General features: G+C 45.5%; 1 protein-coding gene across 11 annotated transcripts in view; it reads right to left on the bottom strand.

Moving 5' to 3' along the window:
- Positions 1-1,119: 1,119 nt before the first annotated feature.
- Positions 1,120-17,878, bottom strand: part of UBE2F (ubiquitin conjugating enzyme E2 F (putative)) — a 113,521-nt gene continuing 96,762 nt past the window's right edge. For 3 of the 11 annotated variants that reach the window (XM_075607270.1, XM_075607263.1, XM_075607264.1), the window contains 3 exons: positions 12,366-12,398; positions 10,631-10,693; positions 1,120-3,122 (listed from right to left, as the gene is read on the bottom strand). In XM_075607270.1, the coding sequence (XP_075463385.1) occupies positions 3,072-3,122; positions 10,631-10,693; positions 12,366-12,398 (147 nt within the window). In that variant the 3' untranslated portion in view covers positions 1,120-3,071. Of the gene's footprint in view, positions 3,123-10,630; positions 10,694-12,365; positions 12,399-15,395; positions 15,538-15,580; positions 15,647-17,878 lie in introns of those variants that run through there. The other 8 variants (XM_075607272.1, XM_075607266.1, XR_012802552.1 and 5 more) reach the window with 5 other exon arrangements.

Genomic DNA, 17,878 nt, shown 5'->3' with positions numbered 1-17,878 from the left:
ATGTTTCCCTGCCCGCACTGCTGTCCACCCCATGTTTCCCTGCCCGCACTGCTGTCCCCCCCCCATGTTTCCCTGCCTGCACTGCTGTCCCCCCCCATGTTTTCCTGCCCGCACAGCTGTCCCCCCCATGTTTCCCTGCCTGCACTGCGGTCCCCCCATGTTTCCTTGCCTGCACTGCTGTCCCCCCCATGTTTCCCTGCCCGCACTGCTGTCCCCCCCGTTTCCCTGCCCGCACTGCTGTCCCCCCATGTTTCCCTGCCCGCACTGCTGTCCCCCCCATGTTTCCCTGCCCGCACTGCTGTCCCCCCATGTTTCCCTGCCCGCACTGCTGTCCCCCCATGTTTCCCTGCCCGCACTGCTGTCCCCCTGCCCGAACTGCTGTCCCCCCCATGTTTCCCTGCCCGCACTGCTGTCCCCCCATGTTTCCCTGCCCGCACTGCTGTCCCCCCATGTTTCCCTGCCCGCACTGCTGTCCCCCCATGTTTCCCTGCCCGCACTGCTGTCCCCCCCATGTTTCCCTGCCCGCACTGCTGTCCCCCCCCATGTTTCCCTGCCCGCACTGCTGTTCCCCCATGTTTCCCTGCCTGCACTGCTGTCCCCCCCATGTTTCCTTGCCTGCACTGCTGTCCCCCCCATGTTTCCCTGCCCGCACTGCTGTCCCCCCCATGTTTCCCTGCCCGCACTGCTGTCCCCCCATGTTTCCCTGCCCGCACTGCTGTCCCCCCCATGTTTCCCTGCCCGCACTGCTGTCCCCCCCCCATGTTTCCCTGCTTTCCCCCCAGTGTGCATGGCTCTGGCTCTCCCAGATTGCCCTGTGTACACAACCAACACAAAGATCACACCCCCTGCCCCCAGAATGGAAGTGAATGGGTACCGAATGAAAGCCTTTTCTTTCATTGTCTACCTCACCCCATTATAAAGCAAAGGCCCCTTCATATAACCCCCATTCACAGAGCAATCTATAGCCACTGTCTCGGTCTTCCTTTTATGTCCAGGAAAATCCTATTTCATCCACTCAGCACCAAACCTGTAACCCCCCCCCCCACCCCCAGCAGTACAGATGCACTGAATCAGGAGCTGAAGGTCCATACAGTATATCAAGGCCACGTCACACCACAGTCCGGAACAACACATGGCTTTTATTTAACCCTTTCCCATCTTTCCTGGTTAACCTGTTAATAAACAGAAGAGAACACTGCACTACCATCCAGCAATTAACGTGTTAGCACCCACATAAAAAGAGTTGGGAGGGGGCGTTATGTGAAACTAGCAACAATGAAATAGGAAGGGATGTGTGTTAGTATGGTCTTGTTTACAGAAAATTGTGTATGTATTCAGCCCCCTTGTCAATACCAAAGCACTTTCAAATTATCCGTCAAATCCATTCCAGCAGCCAACGCTGGGGTGGAATCCGGAGGCTATAGACTTCCCACTGTGCCGGAGAATACTGGTAAGATAATCCATCTAAGACCCAGTGACAAAGTGTGCTGTTAAAAGCCTTGCGCCTCTGAATAGATTAGGTCTTTGGAGCATGAATTTGCTGTAATGTTTTCTTTGTTACACAGTTCTGTATGATATATATACATATAGAGAATCATTCCTATAACCACTAAAAAGACCATCAGACATGACTAATTAGAAGACACCACATCATCCCTTCCTCCTGCCTAAGAAATCAGAGCACACATCAGATACATTGCCAGAGCACAGAAAGCGCATATCCATGTATTTATATTACTCATACCGTACATTTTCAGGGTGCAGGCGGAAAGTGTTTTCATTAAGCGTCTTTCACACGAGACGAAATTAAAGCTGCATTCGCCGCGGTTCATGCTGAAAAATACATTTTCAGAGATCTAATATGGATCTGAGAATTGACCTCTTAACTCCTGTGCGGCCGGAGAGCTTTACCAGGATCTACCTGAGATATTCTGCAGGCGTCTCAGGCAGCAAAGAGGTCGAGAGGGAAGTTGGAGGTAAACTTATTTATTTACTACTTTTTTTTTTTTTTTAACATTTCCACCGCAACAACAAAAACATGTCCCACTTTTGAAGGATGTGGCGTATCAAAGTGAACCATCACAGGGGGGCTCAACTCCAGTTCTCAAGCCCCCACCAACAGGTCAGGTTTTCAAGATATCCCAGCTTCAGCACGGGTAGCTCAATCAGAGGCTCAGCAAAGACGGAGACTCTGATTGAGACACCGGTGCTGAAGTAGCGACTGATTAAGCCACCTGTGCTGAAGCTGGGATATCCTGAAAACCTGACCTGTTGGGGGTGCTGGAGGACTGGCGTTGAGCCCCCCGGCACTATAAGACCAGGCTTGACATATTGACTTTTCTCCGTAGCTCCTGCCTATCCCACAGTAATAACCCCAGCAGGAACGTCCCTGTTGCAGTTTGGGGCACTGGGTGCTCCATGCTGGAGTATATTACGTTTGCAGCCTCTGGCAAACTGCTCTGGCAGCGAAGGGAGAATGACACCAAGGATTTAAACAAAACAGCCACTCTGACACCAAAGGAAATCTGGAGTCGGCAGGGAACCTAAAGCAAAAGCAGTTAAAGTTTTTGACCGAGTCCTGGGTCAGCACCTTCACATGTTAATGTTTATTTACCCCTTTGCTACCGTATAATAATGTATAGCAGGGAAAACATGCAGATTTCCTCTAGATTAGCGCTTCTCTTATTCTTGTTCTTATTCCTCAGAAGCTCCCATATTCTGTTTTGGGTTCTTTTGCAACTTGAACCAAAAAAACAAAAACAAAAAAAAAAAAAAGGTTTAGTTAACTCCTCCCCCCCTCCCATAAAACAGCCACACACGTCAAATAAACAAAAACCAAAGCAAAAAAAGAAAGAAAAATCGGAAGAAAGCTGCATCTTGGGGGTGTCCCAGCTGCAAGGCCCTGAGCTGCCAGGGGTGGAGGTAAATGTGTGTCTCAGTCTTTGGGGGGCGAGGGTGCAGAACCAGTCCAGGGGTCTCCAGTTCCCCCCCACCCCCAGCTCTGGAGACTCCGAGAGGCTTTCCGGTTCTCGTAGAGAGGGATCCAACTTTCGGAAGCTGGTTCTGCGACATCATCTGGCGTAGCGCTTGATGTAATCCTCAACTTTATTCCGGTACTCATCCTGCCGGCGAGACCCAGAAAACAGTGTTAGAGCCACAAATACGGCAGATAGTACGGACGGGGCGACAGAAAGCCACGGAGGAGCATTTTCTATCAGATGGAAAACAATGAGCAGCGAGTGACATAGCTATTTATTCTCTACACACTAATATATATTGACCTGCCCTGTTCTGGTTTCATTTAGCACTTGGATTTTCATCATACTAGACTGTTATTCACTCAGCTGCAGGGCCTGGTCCTCAATGTCCTATTCATTCAGGCAGTGGTATTAAAGGGACTTACAAACTTGGGCTTGCACTATAGTCAAGCAGTTATCTGTTAAACTCAAGCACACAACTGTTTTTGCTTAACTCCTTTTGATACCAAAGGGTTAAAGTAGCTCTTTATATTAAGGGGGCAGGGGAAAGCCCTCACTTAACAAAAAGAACATGCTGCCGGGTGCAATACTGCAGAGTATATGTACTCACAATGCTCTTTGTTAAGTGTATACCACTGCCAGATCTGCGCAATGCAACCTCATTGAGACAGACCACACGTACGGACCTCTGCAGACTGCAGTTTCAACAGGAAACACCAAACTTTCTCCCCCACACCCAATTGTTGTTTAATCTTCTGTTTCTCATTCCCCATTGTACAGATCAGTGGAATATGTATACAGTATATACACAATGACAACATGTGCCTAACCTAATAGGGGAGAGACCTTTGGTAATAAGCAGTAGACAGATTCATTTTTCCTAGATGAGTGGGCAATAACCCCATAGATGCTGGATGTTTTTTTGCTGCACAGCCCCCTGCAGTGAAGAGGTTCATACACATGCAATACGGGGAGTAGGTAGATTGGTTATAGTGCCATGGTTACCATAAAGTGTCCTGCAGCGTAAACTATGTCCCCATAAATAGTGCACGTCTCTCATCGGAACACTTTAGCAAGTCTGTCAGCGCTGCCTCTCTGAGCGATGGCCTTCAGCACAGGATAGAGAGAGACGCATTGACCGTGAAACACCATTTAAATAGGCAGATTCACGTAGTAGAGCCACTCGTTGGCCCTGAGAAGCGGTCACTCTGTCCTATAAATGACACGGAGCATTGCTCTATATATATATATATATATTGCTGAAGCCCTTGGAAAGGAACGTGCTGCACTGTGTATAAGGATGAGTATGTACATTATAGTATATAAATCCTGCCCATGGCAACGTCGAGTACTGAAGAGTCGCCGGAAATGAACAAGCTGACCTGTACAGTGATACTGAGTATCGATATATACATATATTTCCAGCCTTCCAAAAATGAATATGTTGCACTTTACAACACTGCTGAGTATTGCTATACTGTGTGATACGCCTATATAGTGATCCTGATTATGTACACTCTTCAAACCGCTAAAAATGAACCCGCTGCTCTGTAAAATGTGCTAAATGATCTTCTGAGCGGAAATGAAAACAAGCCCCAGCACAGGCACCTTTGCCACCTTTCCTAGGTTGATTTGTGTTGTGTCCGCACTTGTGGGTTTGAACGCACAGATCTGAGTGGGAAGGGAGCAGTTATCGCCAGTAATCCCACGAATAGGCCCCCTTCTCCTCTCACAAGAGGAAGCCTTGCCAAAAGCAGCTATTGGATGCACAGCATGCAGCACATTTTGCAGTATGGGAGTACCAATCCCTCCACCCCCTCTGATTCCGCTGCGCTTGTTTAGCGTGTGAATCGGATGATGCAGCTTCCCCTGAGCCAGCATGGGGTGTTCTGGCCGAATAAAAGGGACAAAGCAAAATCGAAGGTCCCCCTTGGAAGTCCCAGTGACAGATATGTATGACTTCTTTTCACTCGCAGTGAAAGAGCACTTGTTTGGTTCGGTACGAGCCAGTGTGAGCTGATGTGAGTGCTTCATCCCTTTTGCTGCTGAAGGGACTTGCAGGATGTGGGTGCGTGCGTGCGTGCCTGCCAAAAAAAATGCATCAGCGAGTGGTGATCGTGAGCACTTACAGCTTGGAAGGAGAGTCTGGCGTGCAGGAAAATAAGTTGTTTAAAGAGCGCTCACAATTCTATCCCGTGAAATATCAGGCCCAACAAATCTGATCAATTACATCAGCAAGAAGAAGTTCACGAAAGTGCAAACTTATTTAGAAATGAAAGTTGCTACCCACCCTAGTAGACCTTTCACGGGCCCCATTTTTAGGCTAGTATAGGGCGCTACTACATACATATTGTTTTTTTTTTAATAAGCATGAAGTCCAACGTATACATTAACAAATCATTCACACTCAAGAGTCCCCAAAACCACAACACTTCCTCAATAGGATATCCTCTTTCAAGAAGCATTTTCCATGTTGAATAAAAACAATTCAGTTTATTTCAGATCCCAAATCTATCACGATTGTGGTGGGGAGCAGATTGTCCATCTGCTTTCAGGATGCAGGTGTCTTAAATCAGCATCTGCACAAAGAGGATATCCGAATGAAGACCTTTTTTTATGTTCGGGGTCGTGGAGTGAGAGATGATTTTTCAATATAGGACATTGACTACCTGGATATTAAAAGCATTTCTTCCCGTTTGTTCTCACAAGAAAATGGGTCCCCCAAGCGTCCCCTTATTTAACAGATCAGCCCTGCTTGGAATAGGGAACGGAACTTCTATCTACCAACAAGGTTAATTAAGAACAGGTTAGTCAGTGGGGTAGGCAGGATGAGTGGTCTGTCAGTGGGCAGATGTCTCCTCTCCATGTAATCAAATCATTGCTTGCTTCATGCACTTGGACCTCCCCCTCTCCTGATAATAAACAGTCTATAAAAATACTCCTGATAACACTCTTCCTGTTGGATAGCATGTTAGTAAAACACTGCCTTTCTCTTCAAGCCTGCTCTGGCAGAGATTCAGTTAACGGGGAAGCGCCCAGTGCCAAGAAGGTCGGTGCTCCTCATTAACAAAGCTGACATCAATTAGCCCTGGCTGTGATAAACAAGGCCATCATAAATGCCTCTTCAATGCTTGCTTATCTCACTTGTGTTTGCTGATTATTGCACGTCTGTTGGAGACAAAGCAGCGAACTTTCAGTGCTTAGGCTTTTTTTAGACAGATAGATAGTGCTTCAGGGTTCCTGATCTCAGTTTCTGTCCTCCGGAGCGATGACTTGTAGAAAAGGCAATAATACATAAACATGCCTCACTATATAATGATAGATCGAGTTCTTCAAGCCGCCTCACACCCGGACAGGCTGCTTGTTTTTTTTTTGTATTTATTTAGCTTCACACATGCCTGCTATCCTTCACAGGACAGTAATGACAACACGTGGGAATTCCTTCCAAACAAGAGCTTACAATCCGTGTACGTGATGTGCTGGGGAGGCTTACAGACTATAGGAGATATGCACATCTATTGTATAGTGCACTGGTAAAAGGAAACAAGGGTGTTTGGAGGGGACAAACCTTTCATATCTAATAATAAGAATGTCAATTTTCCAGGCTTATGGGGTCCTGATGCAAAGAGCTTACAATCTAATTTTGGGAGCGCAAGGAGGCAGCGACGCACAGTGACATGCAGCTCACACTGCTTTTTGATAGTGGCTTTTGGGTACATCTCACAATGGCGCTCTCCTCTAACATAGGTCATTGTTAGCGAGTCTAACCATGAAACATACAAACCATGAAGACTACTGAAGCGCTATGTACATTAGTGGCGCTATATAAATAAAGACATACAATACAATACATGTGAAAGTAAAAGGCAGTAAAAAGGAAGGTCTGAGTAAGAGTCATTGGGCCCTTCAGGAGGGAAGAATGTATTGTATTGTATGTCTTTATTTATATAGCGCCATTAATGTACATAGCGCTTCACAGTAGTAATACATGTGGTAATCAAATAAATAACAGATAATATAAATAACAGATCATGGGAATAAGTGCTTTAGACATAAAAGTAACATTAAGGAAGAGGAGTCCCTGCCCTGAGGAGCTTACAGTTTAATTGGTAGGAGGGGAGAACGTACAGAGAAAGTAGGAGGGAGTTCTGGTAAGTGCGTCTGCAGGGCGCCAAAGTTTATGTATCATGTGTTCAGAATATCCACAGTGCTATTCATATGCTTCTTTAAGCAAGTGTGTCTTAAGGTGGGTCTTAAAGGTGGATAGAGACGGTGCAAGTCGAGTACTGAAAGGAAGGGCATTCCAGAGGTGTGGGGCAGTCAGTGAAAAAGGTTTAAGGCGGGAGAGGGCTTTAGATACAAAGGGGGTAGAAAGAAGACATCCTTGAGAAGAATGCAAGAGTCTGGATGGTGCATAATTAGAAATTAGGGCTGAGATGTAAGGAGGGGCAGAAAAGTGTAAAGCTTTAAAAGTGAGGAGAAGAATGGAGTGTGAGATGCGGGATTTGATTGGAAGCCAGGAGAGGGATTTCATGAGGGGAGATGCTGAGACAGATCTAGGAAAGAGTAGAGTGATTCTGGCAGCAGCATTTAGGATAGATTGTAGGGGAGACAGGTGAGAGGCAGGAAGGCCGGAATGAAGCTACAAGCTTGTTTTAATGGCTGTTATAGAAACAGCAGAAGAAAGGTTACAGTCACAGAACTGCCTTATTACCTTGAAAAACCAACATTGGAATTCTCATGCAAATTTCCAAACAGCAGAGGCTGAATACATTGCACGGCCTTTGTACTGATGTTGCTTTCTAGGCTTCCCTGTCTTTCTCTCCGCTAGAAGTGAACATTGCGGCTTCCATTTACATTAACAGTTATAGATTGTTGACCAACGAGCCAGTTAAAGACCGTCTATGCATCAGGCAGGCTTTTTAATAACAAAAAACAAAAGCACGGCAGTAAATTTACCAATCTGCCCTTTAATGGCAAATGTAATAACGTTTGAAATATTTCTGGACTGGAGAAGATAACGCCAGCTCTGATAATGGCAAGACAAGTAGAAGCGTAATACATCTCATTAAACAAGGTTAACAGCAACTCCTGTTCTCAGGGGCCACCAAGCGATCAGGTTTCCAGGATATTCCTGTTTCAGCACAGGTGGCTCAATCAGTGACTAAATCGAAGACTGAGCCACAGATTGAGCCACGTGTGCTGAAGCAGGGATATTCTGAAAACCTGACCTCTTGGTGGTCCCCGAGGACTGGAGTTGGCTACCGCAGCTCTATATAGTAGCCCTTTAAAATTCTGTGTAATGCTCCATATAACCGCTACTCAGACCTGCTCCATATAACCTTTGCCTAAAACTCGTATTGCTCCATATAACTGCTCCCTACAATGCCTCCTTAACTCCTCCTGTTCCACGGTATGGCTCTTCCTATAACCCAGGGGTGCGCAAACTTCTTGTGCTGCGCCCCCTGCCTGCTCGCACCTGCCCTTACCTTAGTGCCGGCGTTGAATGACAAAGCCGGCTGAATCACGGTAAGTTAGAGGCCTCACGCGGTCCCCCGGCATTTAATTTAAACGCCTTGGGAAGAGCACGGGGCCTCTGTAACCGCTGCGTCCCCCCCACCAAAAAAATCTTGCGAACCCCCCAGCTATAACCACGTATTACTTACTCCACATAACCCTTTTATTACCCACTGCCCCCCAAAGATGGGAAAAATAAATGAAAAGTATTCTGATAAATTTTGCCTCCTAATCACTACTGTCTGGAAGCTTGATATATAGAAGTCACTGGACCCCACGGACACTGGAATTACAGACAGGCCTCACTACTTCAGGGGAGGTTTTCCCCACACACACTGCACCCAAGACAGAGGAGAAAATTGTGAGCTGTCAGGTTGTGCTCTTTAATTACACAACTGTGTTTCTCATGTCTCAGAATAAAAGTTCACGTCAAATCAAGGGCAGACAAGCGAGGGATCCTGCTGTTAACCATCCCCCTGCCTGAGATCAGATCCTTGCAGCTACATTTACTCTCACTGTAACAAGTGCAAACACTATTATCTTCCAGAGCCGGGGTGGAAATAGTCACCTGTGGGAAACATTTATTGTACCATTTGGTGCGTCTGCTTTTTTTTACCCTTCTACATAGTACAGTTTTGTATATAGGACTTCCTCTCTCCCCGGGCGGTGACTGAGGGTATCCACCCAGACTAATTGCGGAAGTTGGGCCCAACTTTCGTGTTAGGACCACCATGGGGGGCTCCCTCTGCTGCCACCACCTGGTAAGGCCCTGCACCACAGGTATAGAGAGGGGGGAGCTTTAGACATGGAACGGAACGCTGGAGGATGGGCTGCATAGTTCCGCCACTGTTCCGGAGAGAAACGTACTATTTACACCCAATCTTTCCGACACATAGCGCAAGGCAACCAACACCATGCATTCTAACACTGGTTTACATATATACCTCATCAGGTCAATGGCCTTGGGTAAAAGACTGGCCTTTGTAAGGGATGGGGAGCAGTAACTGCTTCAAGTGCCCTTGGTCAAATTACTTTATTTCCCTGTGATGTGTGCATCATGTGATTACTGCAAGGTTTTTGTTTAGGTATTTTTTTCTCAGTAGTGTAATGATGCCTGTAGATTTGTATCCCCCATCCCCCAATCAAAATTGCAGAGTATGAATTCCCTTGATAAATGTGCAGCTGCATCTCTGCTTGTAAGGATTAAGCTGGAGTAGAAAGTGCTCGACACCGTTAGCTGAAGGGCATCTGCCATCCTAGGGGCAAAGGACTTTTTAATGGATTTATATTCTTGGCTAGTGTATATTTATGCCAAGGGATGTGGCCGCATACCGCACATTATCAGCCCATTTTACCCACTATTCTTTCTGACCTTGCCCCTAATGCCCTCTAACCTCTTCCTAACACCAACTGAAAAATTCCTCTAGGGAAGGACTGTAATATTGGTTACTGATATATGTTGGAGCAGCAGGTATTCATACCCTATAAGATCATTACCATGTAATATCATGCAAGGAGCAGTGCGCTGGTGCTAAAGATTTTTTTTTATTGAGGTTTATGCATAGAGGAGAACTGCACCGTGAATATATTCATTTTCATGAGTGGAAGTGTATGCAACTTTTCTGTGTCAAAATGCAGTCTTAATTTTAGGTTGTTGTTAATGTATGGAGACCGAATCAATGTACAGTGCTGCATGCTCCACATCTGGGGGGTGGGGCTGAGACCGTGCAGAAGTACCATTATACAGTGTAATGTGTTCATCTCAGGTGGTTGGCACCCTATTGAGATACAAAGTCATTATATGGTGCACCATGTTAATTTTCAGCCAAGTTACACCTACACACAATCAGTCTTCCGATCAACCTTGTTTCCCCTGCAGATGTGCGCGCAAAAGAATGTGCTTCTGCACATCGCTCGGCGGGGTCGCAAATGTGACGTCACAGTTTTGCGAGCGCATTGCAGTACTCGATATCTCAGCCTTATCCAACCCACTGGCTACAGCTGTGACTGAAGACGCTAAAGGGACAAACTAAAAATGAGGGCAGTTCAGAGGAAATAGTCACAGGGCATGGGATCCAGGGGGCACAGACCGTCGCCAAGCCGCAGTGAATGCACATGATGGATTGGAGTCTTACCTTATCTCTCAAGTGATGCTCAGCAGCCTCAATGTTCAAAGGATCGTCAAAATTTAACAGATCCTGTGGGAGGAACACAAAGATTTCACTTGCAGGGATTTCACACATAACAGGATACATCACTGGGCCGGGAATTCTATGGTTTAAGTCTAACTGAAAGCAGAAGCTTATACCACAAAACTGTAATATCTACTATTAAAAGCAAAGACCGTTTGAACTTGTTTGGATGTGTCACAGGGTTCTCAAATATCTATCCATCCTATAAATATAAAAATTATAAAAATCGGGCCACGGCTCAGCTTAACTGAACACGCATTATGACCCATGCACCTTAACGCCTCAGTGTGCGCCAAGACCTACGCTCACGTTTTGTCTTTTATAGCTTTCCATACACTAAGGCAATTGGCATGAACATGGTCTCATTCGAGTAATGAAGCGATTAGGGGAGGCGATAACAGGTACAAAACTACAATAGGCTGCATCGATATTTGCGTCCCAATAACGACTGTTAAATTTAGCTGATGTTGCGTTAACCTCTGTGCCGGAGATGCATGGAATGTGGCGAGACTTTATTGCATCTAAAAGCTGCTGCAAGCAGATGCTGGAGAGAATTCTTGCACTGTCCTGCATACAATTGCTTGCTTACTGTCGTCTATATCAGCGGCGCGCAAATTCTTGAGCTGCGCCCCCCTGCCCGGGAGCCGCAGCGTTTGCGCCCCCCCCTCTCCCAATAACTCAGCGACAACTGACGTCTCGGGTCATTTGATGCTGTGTTGCCATGGCGATGCGTCGCCGAAGACCCGCAGAGAGCAGGTAAGTGAGTTAGTTACAGAGGCCTCACGCCTCCCTCTGCATTTAATTAAAATGCCGTGGGGAAGAGCGCGGGGTCCCTGTAACCGCCCGCCCCCACAGTTTGCGCACCGCTGCTCTATATCAGGGCTGCTCAACTCCAGTCCTCAAGGCCCCCCCCCCCCCCCCCCACCCTCCAACGTGTCAGGTTTTCAGGATTTCCCAGCTTCAGCACAGGTGGCTCAGTCTTCAACTGAGCCTCCGGTGCTGAAGCTTGGATATCCTGAAATCCTGACCTGTTTGGGGGGTCTTGAGGAGTGGAGTTGAGCACCCTTGCCCTATATCTATGCAGGACGATTACACTGCCCTTTATAATACAAATCCACAGGTCGACACGTGGAAGCTCTTTGATGATTGTTTTCAGCTATTCACCTCATACGTATCTGTTATGGGTACGCGGATCTACAACAAGGTGTGTACCTGCTGATCGACGGCAACGGACTGTGACCACCAATTGTCGGCTAGCGTGCCTGCACCATGTGTTTTGGGTGGAGATTTCTGGGTATTTAAACACACGTTTTTTCTGTAACCTAGAACTGACAAAGGGTGTGGGCAGCACCCAAAACTTTGTTTTTGCTCCATTACTATGCCACAATACATTTCTATTCATGCCCGTATGTTTAAGTAGCACGTGGCCGCTCGACCCGTTTCTTCTACCTTTCTACGTATGCATGCAGGACAATCGCTACCCCGTGCAGAAAACGGAAACTTTATTGTTGTACTGTAAGTGGGGCTGGGCCGCTGCTATATATTGTATCAGCTGAACCATTAGAACATTTTCAGTCATGTTGTGCAGTTTTGCTCCTCTTGTAGACAGCTTTTACTTTGATCAATATACAGATCAGTACTGTCAGACATTTATAAATCACTTTATGTCTGTACTCACTGTAAATAAGGAGTTTAATCCCCACACGACATCCTGCAAACAAACAAACCAAAGAAAAATCAAATTAACCACACCAAAAAAAATAGTCAGCAAAAGATCACGGCCGTTTATTTGCAAGTAACACAGTTTGCTTATCGCACGCAGAGCCCCAGGACAGAGGAAATGTGTCTAAATGCAGCCGAATAATAGTACAAGGTGTTTTCAAAACTCCTGGGTTTTGGAAAGCAACATAACTAAATTGGATACAAATTAGAGCCTGGGCAGGGGGACTGCAGAGAATTACAGATTATTATCGGCTTTTACAGTCATAACGCACGGCCGAAATTGATCCTGATCAAGGGTACTTGAGCGTGATGGGAAACAGAGCAAGCTGCAACCATGCTACCCAGCTCTGGGCTATATTGACAGAACATGAAGGCTGAAAGAGAAGTCTGTCACCAGTTATATACACAACTCAATATAGGCATACCCCACATTAACGTATGTAATGGGACCGGAGCATGTATGTAAAGCGAAAATGTACTTAAAGTGAAGCACTACCTTTTCCCCACTTATCGATGCATGTACTGTACTGCAATCGTCATATATGTGCATAACTGATGTAAATAATACATTTGTAACAGGCTCTATAGTCTCAGCTTCGGTACAGGTAGGGAGCCGGTATTGATGTTAAGGACGTGCTGACAGGTGCATGCGTGAGCTGCCGGTTGCCTATTGGGCAATATGTCCTTACTCGCGAGTGTACTTAAAGTGAGTGTCCTTAAACCGGGGTATGCCTGTAATGCGTTACTGGCGCCTGCAGCAATGAAACGGTTACAGCTGCAGTGTCCAGTGCTAGTGCCAAAGCAAAAGGGTCACTGAATTTCGAAAAGGACGTATAGTTTTTTGCCTGGTGTCTTGATAATCGACAGGCAGGGTTAAGAAGTAGGCAGAGGGAGGATTGAAGTTTATTCTTTATGAGATGTTGAGGCAGAGGAGAAATTGAGGGAATGGGAAGAGCTGAACAGGATACATGGCAAGAAAACAGATGCCCAGTGAGGTATAAAACAAACAGAATGACATAGCAACTACCAAGCAATCTGTGTCACAAGACGTGCTCTGTTAACTTTTACATGGTATAGCGGTTACTCCTTTATGAAATAATTAAAAGAAAGGGAAAGGTCACAAGGAGACCGAGTGGTATTGATACAATTAAACCCAATGATTGCACGCAAGTGGCTTAGGAAGCTCCGTTTTGCATTTCTATCAATCACTTCCTTGCCATTTTTGATACCCCAGGAGTGTATTGATTTAGCCGCTGCCGACCTGTTGGCAAAGTAACGGATTATAGGAATTACATTAACATCTCTACTGCTCTCAGATACATGTCGAGGTTTTGCTGCCCGTGTCTGAGCTGACAAAAGATGCAAAGTAAATTAAAGCTGAAACTAACCCTACTAGACATGGTTGCAAGTTGCATCCTTTTTAATGGACCATCTTGAAGATCTTCATAGGCCTTAGTACAAGACCTTTCCAGACCTCACTAGTCTCTTCTTCAGGATCTAAATATCAGTTACAAGCACCACAACCTGAAAAAGAATCTGGCTTTCTCCAAGATTTAAAAAATAGTTTGATATAAGTGTTTATGAAGGAGCCAAATAAAACAACTAATAATTTCTCCTAAAGGAACCATTAAAAAAATGAAAAGAAAAAAAAAACCCTGTAAAAAGTGAAAGGAAGAAATTGGAGGGCAATGCGTTATAATAGCATTTATATAACACGTACAGTACAGTACTACACACTGCCCAGGCTGTAAGAAATTAATTATTGATCCCATTATTGGGGAGAGGTATACGTTTGCTGGGCCCGTCAACTGTGAATGGGATTAAAACAAGTTGAAGACAGACAGCCCTTGAGAGAAGACGAGATGATTTTTTTTTTAATGCTGGCTGGTGGTTCCGCTTGCCGCATTCAATATGTCATGGCTAAAATGAAGGATTCCATGCATCCAGCTACACGCCTCATTAACTTACTGCCGAGGAAGCAGAGGAAAGCATGGGGAGCTCAGGAAGGAACTGGGAGAAAGATACAGGATATTCACAAGTCCCAACAAAAGATGGGGCTAGGGAGGTAGTTGTCCCCACTTGTAAATGAGCACGATTAATTCAACAGTGACACGAGCTATTAGCATACAAAGACAGCACCCCAGAAAATGAACATGACAACACTTCTATACACTTCATTCAGCACACTGCTGGTACAGATGATACAAAAGAGCATGGGTCCCAAATACCTAAACAGTGTATGACTGGATATGGGGGTGTGTAGCGATATCTATATCTACATATCCAGTGAACAGTAAGAGCGACCATTCTAAAGCTGCTCTGCCCATTTGAAAAGGTCTTCTGAGCCTAGGATCCTCTTTGCTTGAGGGGACTCGGGTCTGCAGGTCAGGCATTTATGACAAATAATAAGGCAGTAGTTACGATAATCAGGTACATTTGTGCAATAGGCTGTACATGTAAGAAGCCTTGCGCACACTATAAATAGCAGTATAAGGCTGATATTATACAGCCTGTGCGCCCGCATAGCCTCCCGCACTCCTGTAGCCCCAGCGATCTGTGAATATGGCTGCAGGAGATTGGGGAGGCGATATGGGGGCGTGGCAAACGCGTCACAAAGCTGGTTCACCCTCATTGGCTGAACCAGTTCACGTGACGCCGCCATGCGGCAACGCATGAAAATACATTTTTTCTCTCTTTAAATCGCGGACGAGCCAGCGCGCTCCTTCGTGCGCGCACACACGGAGTGGCCATCATAGGCATTAGCCAGGTTGATGCGAGAGCGCAATGACAGGCTGTAAAATCTCAACCAAAGATGCTATTTGTTGAAGGGATGTTCTTTACGTAATGTTGTTCTACTATAAACCAGCTTTGCGCAAGCTTCTGTGGGGAAGGGAATGTTAGTACGTGGGTTGAGGTCCGTGCAGGTCCTTTCCATCACACTACTACACTAAAAGAAATAACATTTGGGAGCTGATGCAATGCTCACCTTTTGTTTCTATGTCACGGCTCAGATCCATATCCTGAGATCCAAGCTGAATGCCATTTTGCTTCTCAAAAATCTGCTTTGTACATCAGCACTCACTACTGCACCTCTGCAGTCGCTGTTGCATCTTTTCCGCAGCTATTGCCTTTATCAGGGGCACATACGCGTTAATGCTGAGATATTGGTGTTGGTGTTTATTACAGTTAGAATCTTGCAAAGCTATTACTCTGTTGCATCTTTTCCGCAGCTATTGCCTTTATCAGGGGCACATACGCGTTAATGCTGAGATATTGGTGTTGGTGTTTATTACAGTTAGAATCTTGCAAAGCTATTACTCCCAATTACAAATTGAGGGAGCAACTTTAAAAAGAATTGTTGCGGAGTGCTTTTGCATCATCGCATCTCCAATATAGTCTGCTATATGGGACTTCGCATTTAACCGATATAGCACTGCATGAGTGTCTCCCGGCGCTGTGTGACATCCCTTGCGTTCTGTTTCTAGCTGCTGTGGTGTCATTTATAGGGAGCTGAGGGGCGAAAAAAAAAACAAAAAAAAACAGATTATACGACAAAAAGCCATATTATCCCCCTAGCTCCAGTGCAATTTGTGCCACGACCAGTATCATTACCGATTGTTTTTGTGTGTGAGCGTGTAGATCATTTCAACAGCCCTAAACGGATCGGAGAAATATATATATATTTTTTTCCTGCTCCATTATCCTTTCAGAAAAGGATGAAAAGAAGAAAAAAGGGTATTCGTGCAGCCCGAGAAACATTATTTCAACAAAGCCTTTTCTCCTTGCTTACGGCAGAACATAAATGGCACATAATCACTATCCACCCAATAATTACAGGCCTGTCTCTAAGATTTTCTGTGAGTTGGTGACAGTCTATAAAGGTTTCAGAAAAATCTGAAACATCTCAGTGCTGATTATTGTGGGACAAATGGGACAGCTTCACCTTTTAATCGCTGCGGAGATTACTGTAAGTTGATTGAACATGAACACACACACGCGCTTAAAACAGCAATGCAGTCCCACTTGACAATTCTCAATGGGTTGCGCTCCAGTGGGGCACAGCAAACACAACAGCCTGGTACTGCTCTTGCAGAACACTATGTATGAATATATACATATACACACACACACGAGTAGTTGGAGGATATACAATGGTGGCCGTGAAATAAACAAATGTAGATAAATCAGTGGTTGGGTAGTGAGCGCTTTACAGGGATAAGTCACTTCCAAAAAGTTAAATGATCATGTGGCTCACCAGCGTTGTCACTAGGGCACGTTTACCCCCATTCCTACTGTGCTGGGAATGTGAAGCTGGAGTAGTCCCACTGTGCCAGTACTCTCGTGTCCCGTACTGCTTTATGTTATTTCTATTTTTCTTCATCTGAACAGTCTCCCTCCTAAACTCCAGAGACTAAATAGAAACGTCAGGAGTTGGATGGAATACACACACGCACGCGCACACTTTATCCTCCCATCTTATTTTTGGTCGTCACCTTGGTTTTTTAATCTCTCATGGAATCCAGCTGAGTGCCATCTTTGTCCAACGTTGGTCATTTCTTCTTGCGAGATGTTCGGCACACTGCCATTTTAATTTATTCACCCTTGTGATGTCACAGACTTGTGTGTGGTTTCAAACCCATTCATGCTTTTTCCTGTCTCGTTGGGTAATACCCAGCATTCAGCTCTGCATACTTCTTTGCTTCTGGATTATCTTCGCATTTAGGGTCCAAGTTTCACATCCATAACAGAGAACGGGCAGATACAAACACTGCTTTTCAACAGAAACTAGACACTTACATGCTTTAAACATGGCCATAGGGAGGCTCTCCGTCTTTTGCTGCTTCTCATATGAAGTTGTTTAGGACTATTCAGACTGCACAGGAAAATAACCATTAAATACATGCTGGTGTCTGCAGGAGATAAGGGCATGCTCTTTGTCCAGGTACACAACAAAGGAATGGACATTGTAAAACGGGTCTCCAGCACCTTATAATACTTGGTACATTTCTGCAATATATTGTCTGAATAATGATGTCCAAAGAGCACATGATTTAAGCACACTGTGTGCGTAACCCCTTCACCTCCCTTAGTTAAACATCCAGGGGTACGGAAGCAGATGACCGCCAATTAACACCTTTTTTTCTGTACAGTTTAACAAGACAAAATATTAACGTCTCCACTTCTGGAGGGACTGGCAGTGCCCGGTGAGACTTTACCACAATAAAGATGGTAACAGGGCACTCTGCTGGCCCAAGAGGCCAAAGCTGTGCTGCGGGGCTCACTAGCAAAGAAAAAAGGTTAGTCTACTGCACTTTAGTCATCCAGCATCAAAAGGGTTAAGAACTTCATTGGCAAAGGGGCCAGTGGTGCAATACAATGCACCCCCCTTTGGCAATGAAGGGTTAATAATGCACTGCAATGAGGAAGCTCTCTGAATGTATTTCATGTTTCTCCAACAGAGGTGGTTGG

This window comes from Ascaphus truei, chromosome 7 (assembly GCF_040206685.1).
Source record: "Ascaphus truei isolate aAscTru1 chromosome 7, aAscTru1.hap1, whole genome shotgun sequence".
Taxonomy (NCBI): domain Eukaryota; kingdom Metazoa; phylum Chordata; class Amphibia; order Anura; family Ascaphidae; genus Ascaphus; species Ascaphus truei.
This window is presented reverse-complemented; position numbering and strand designations above follow the sequence as displayed.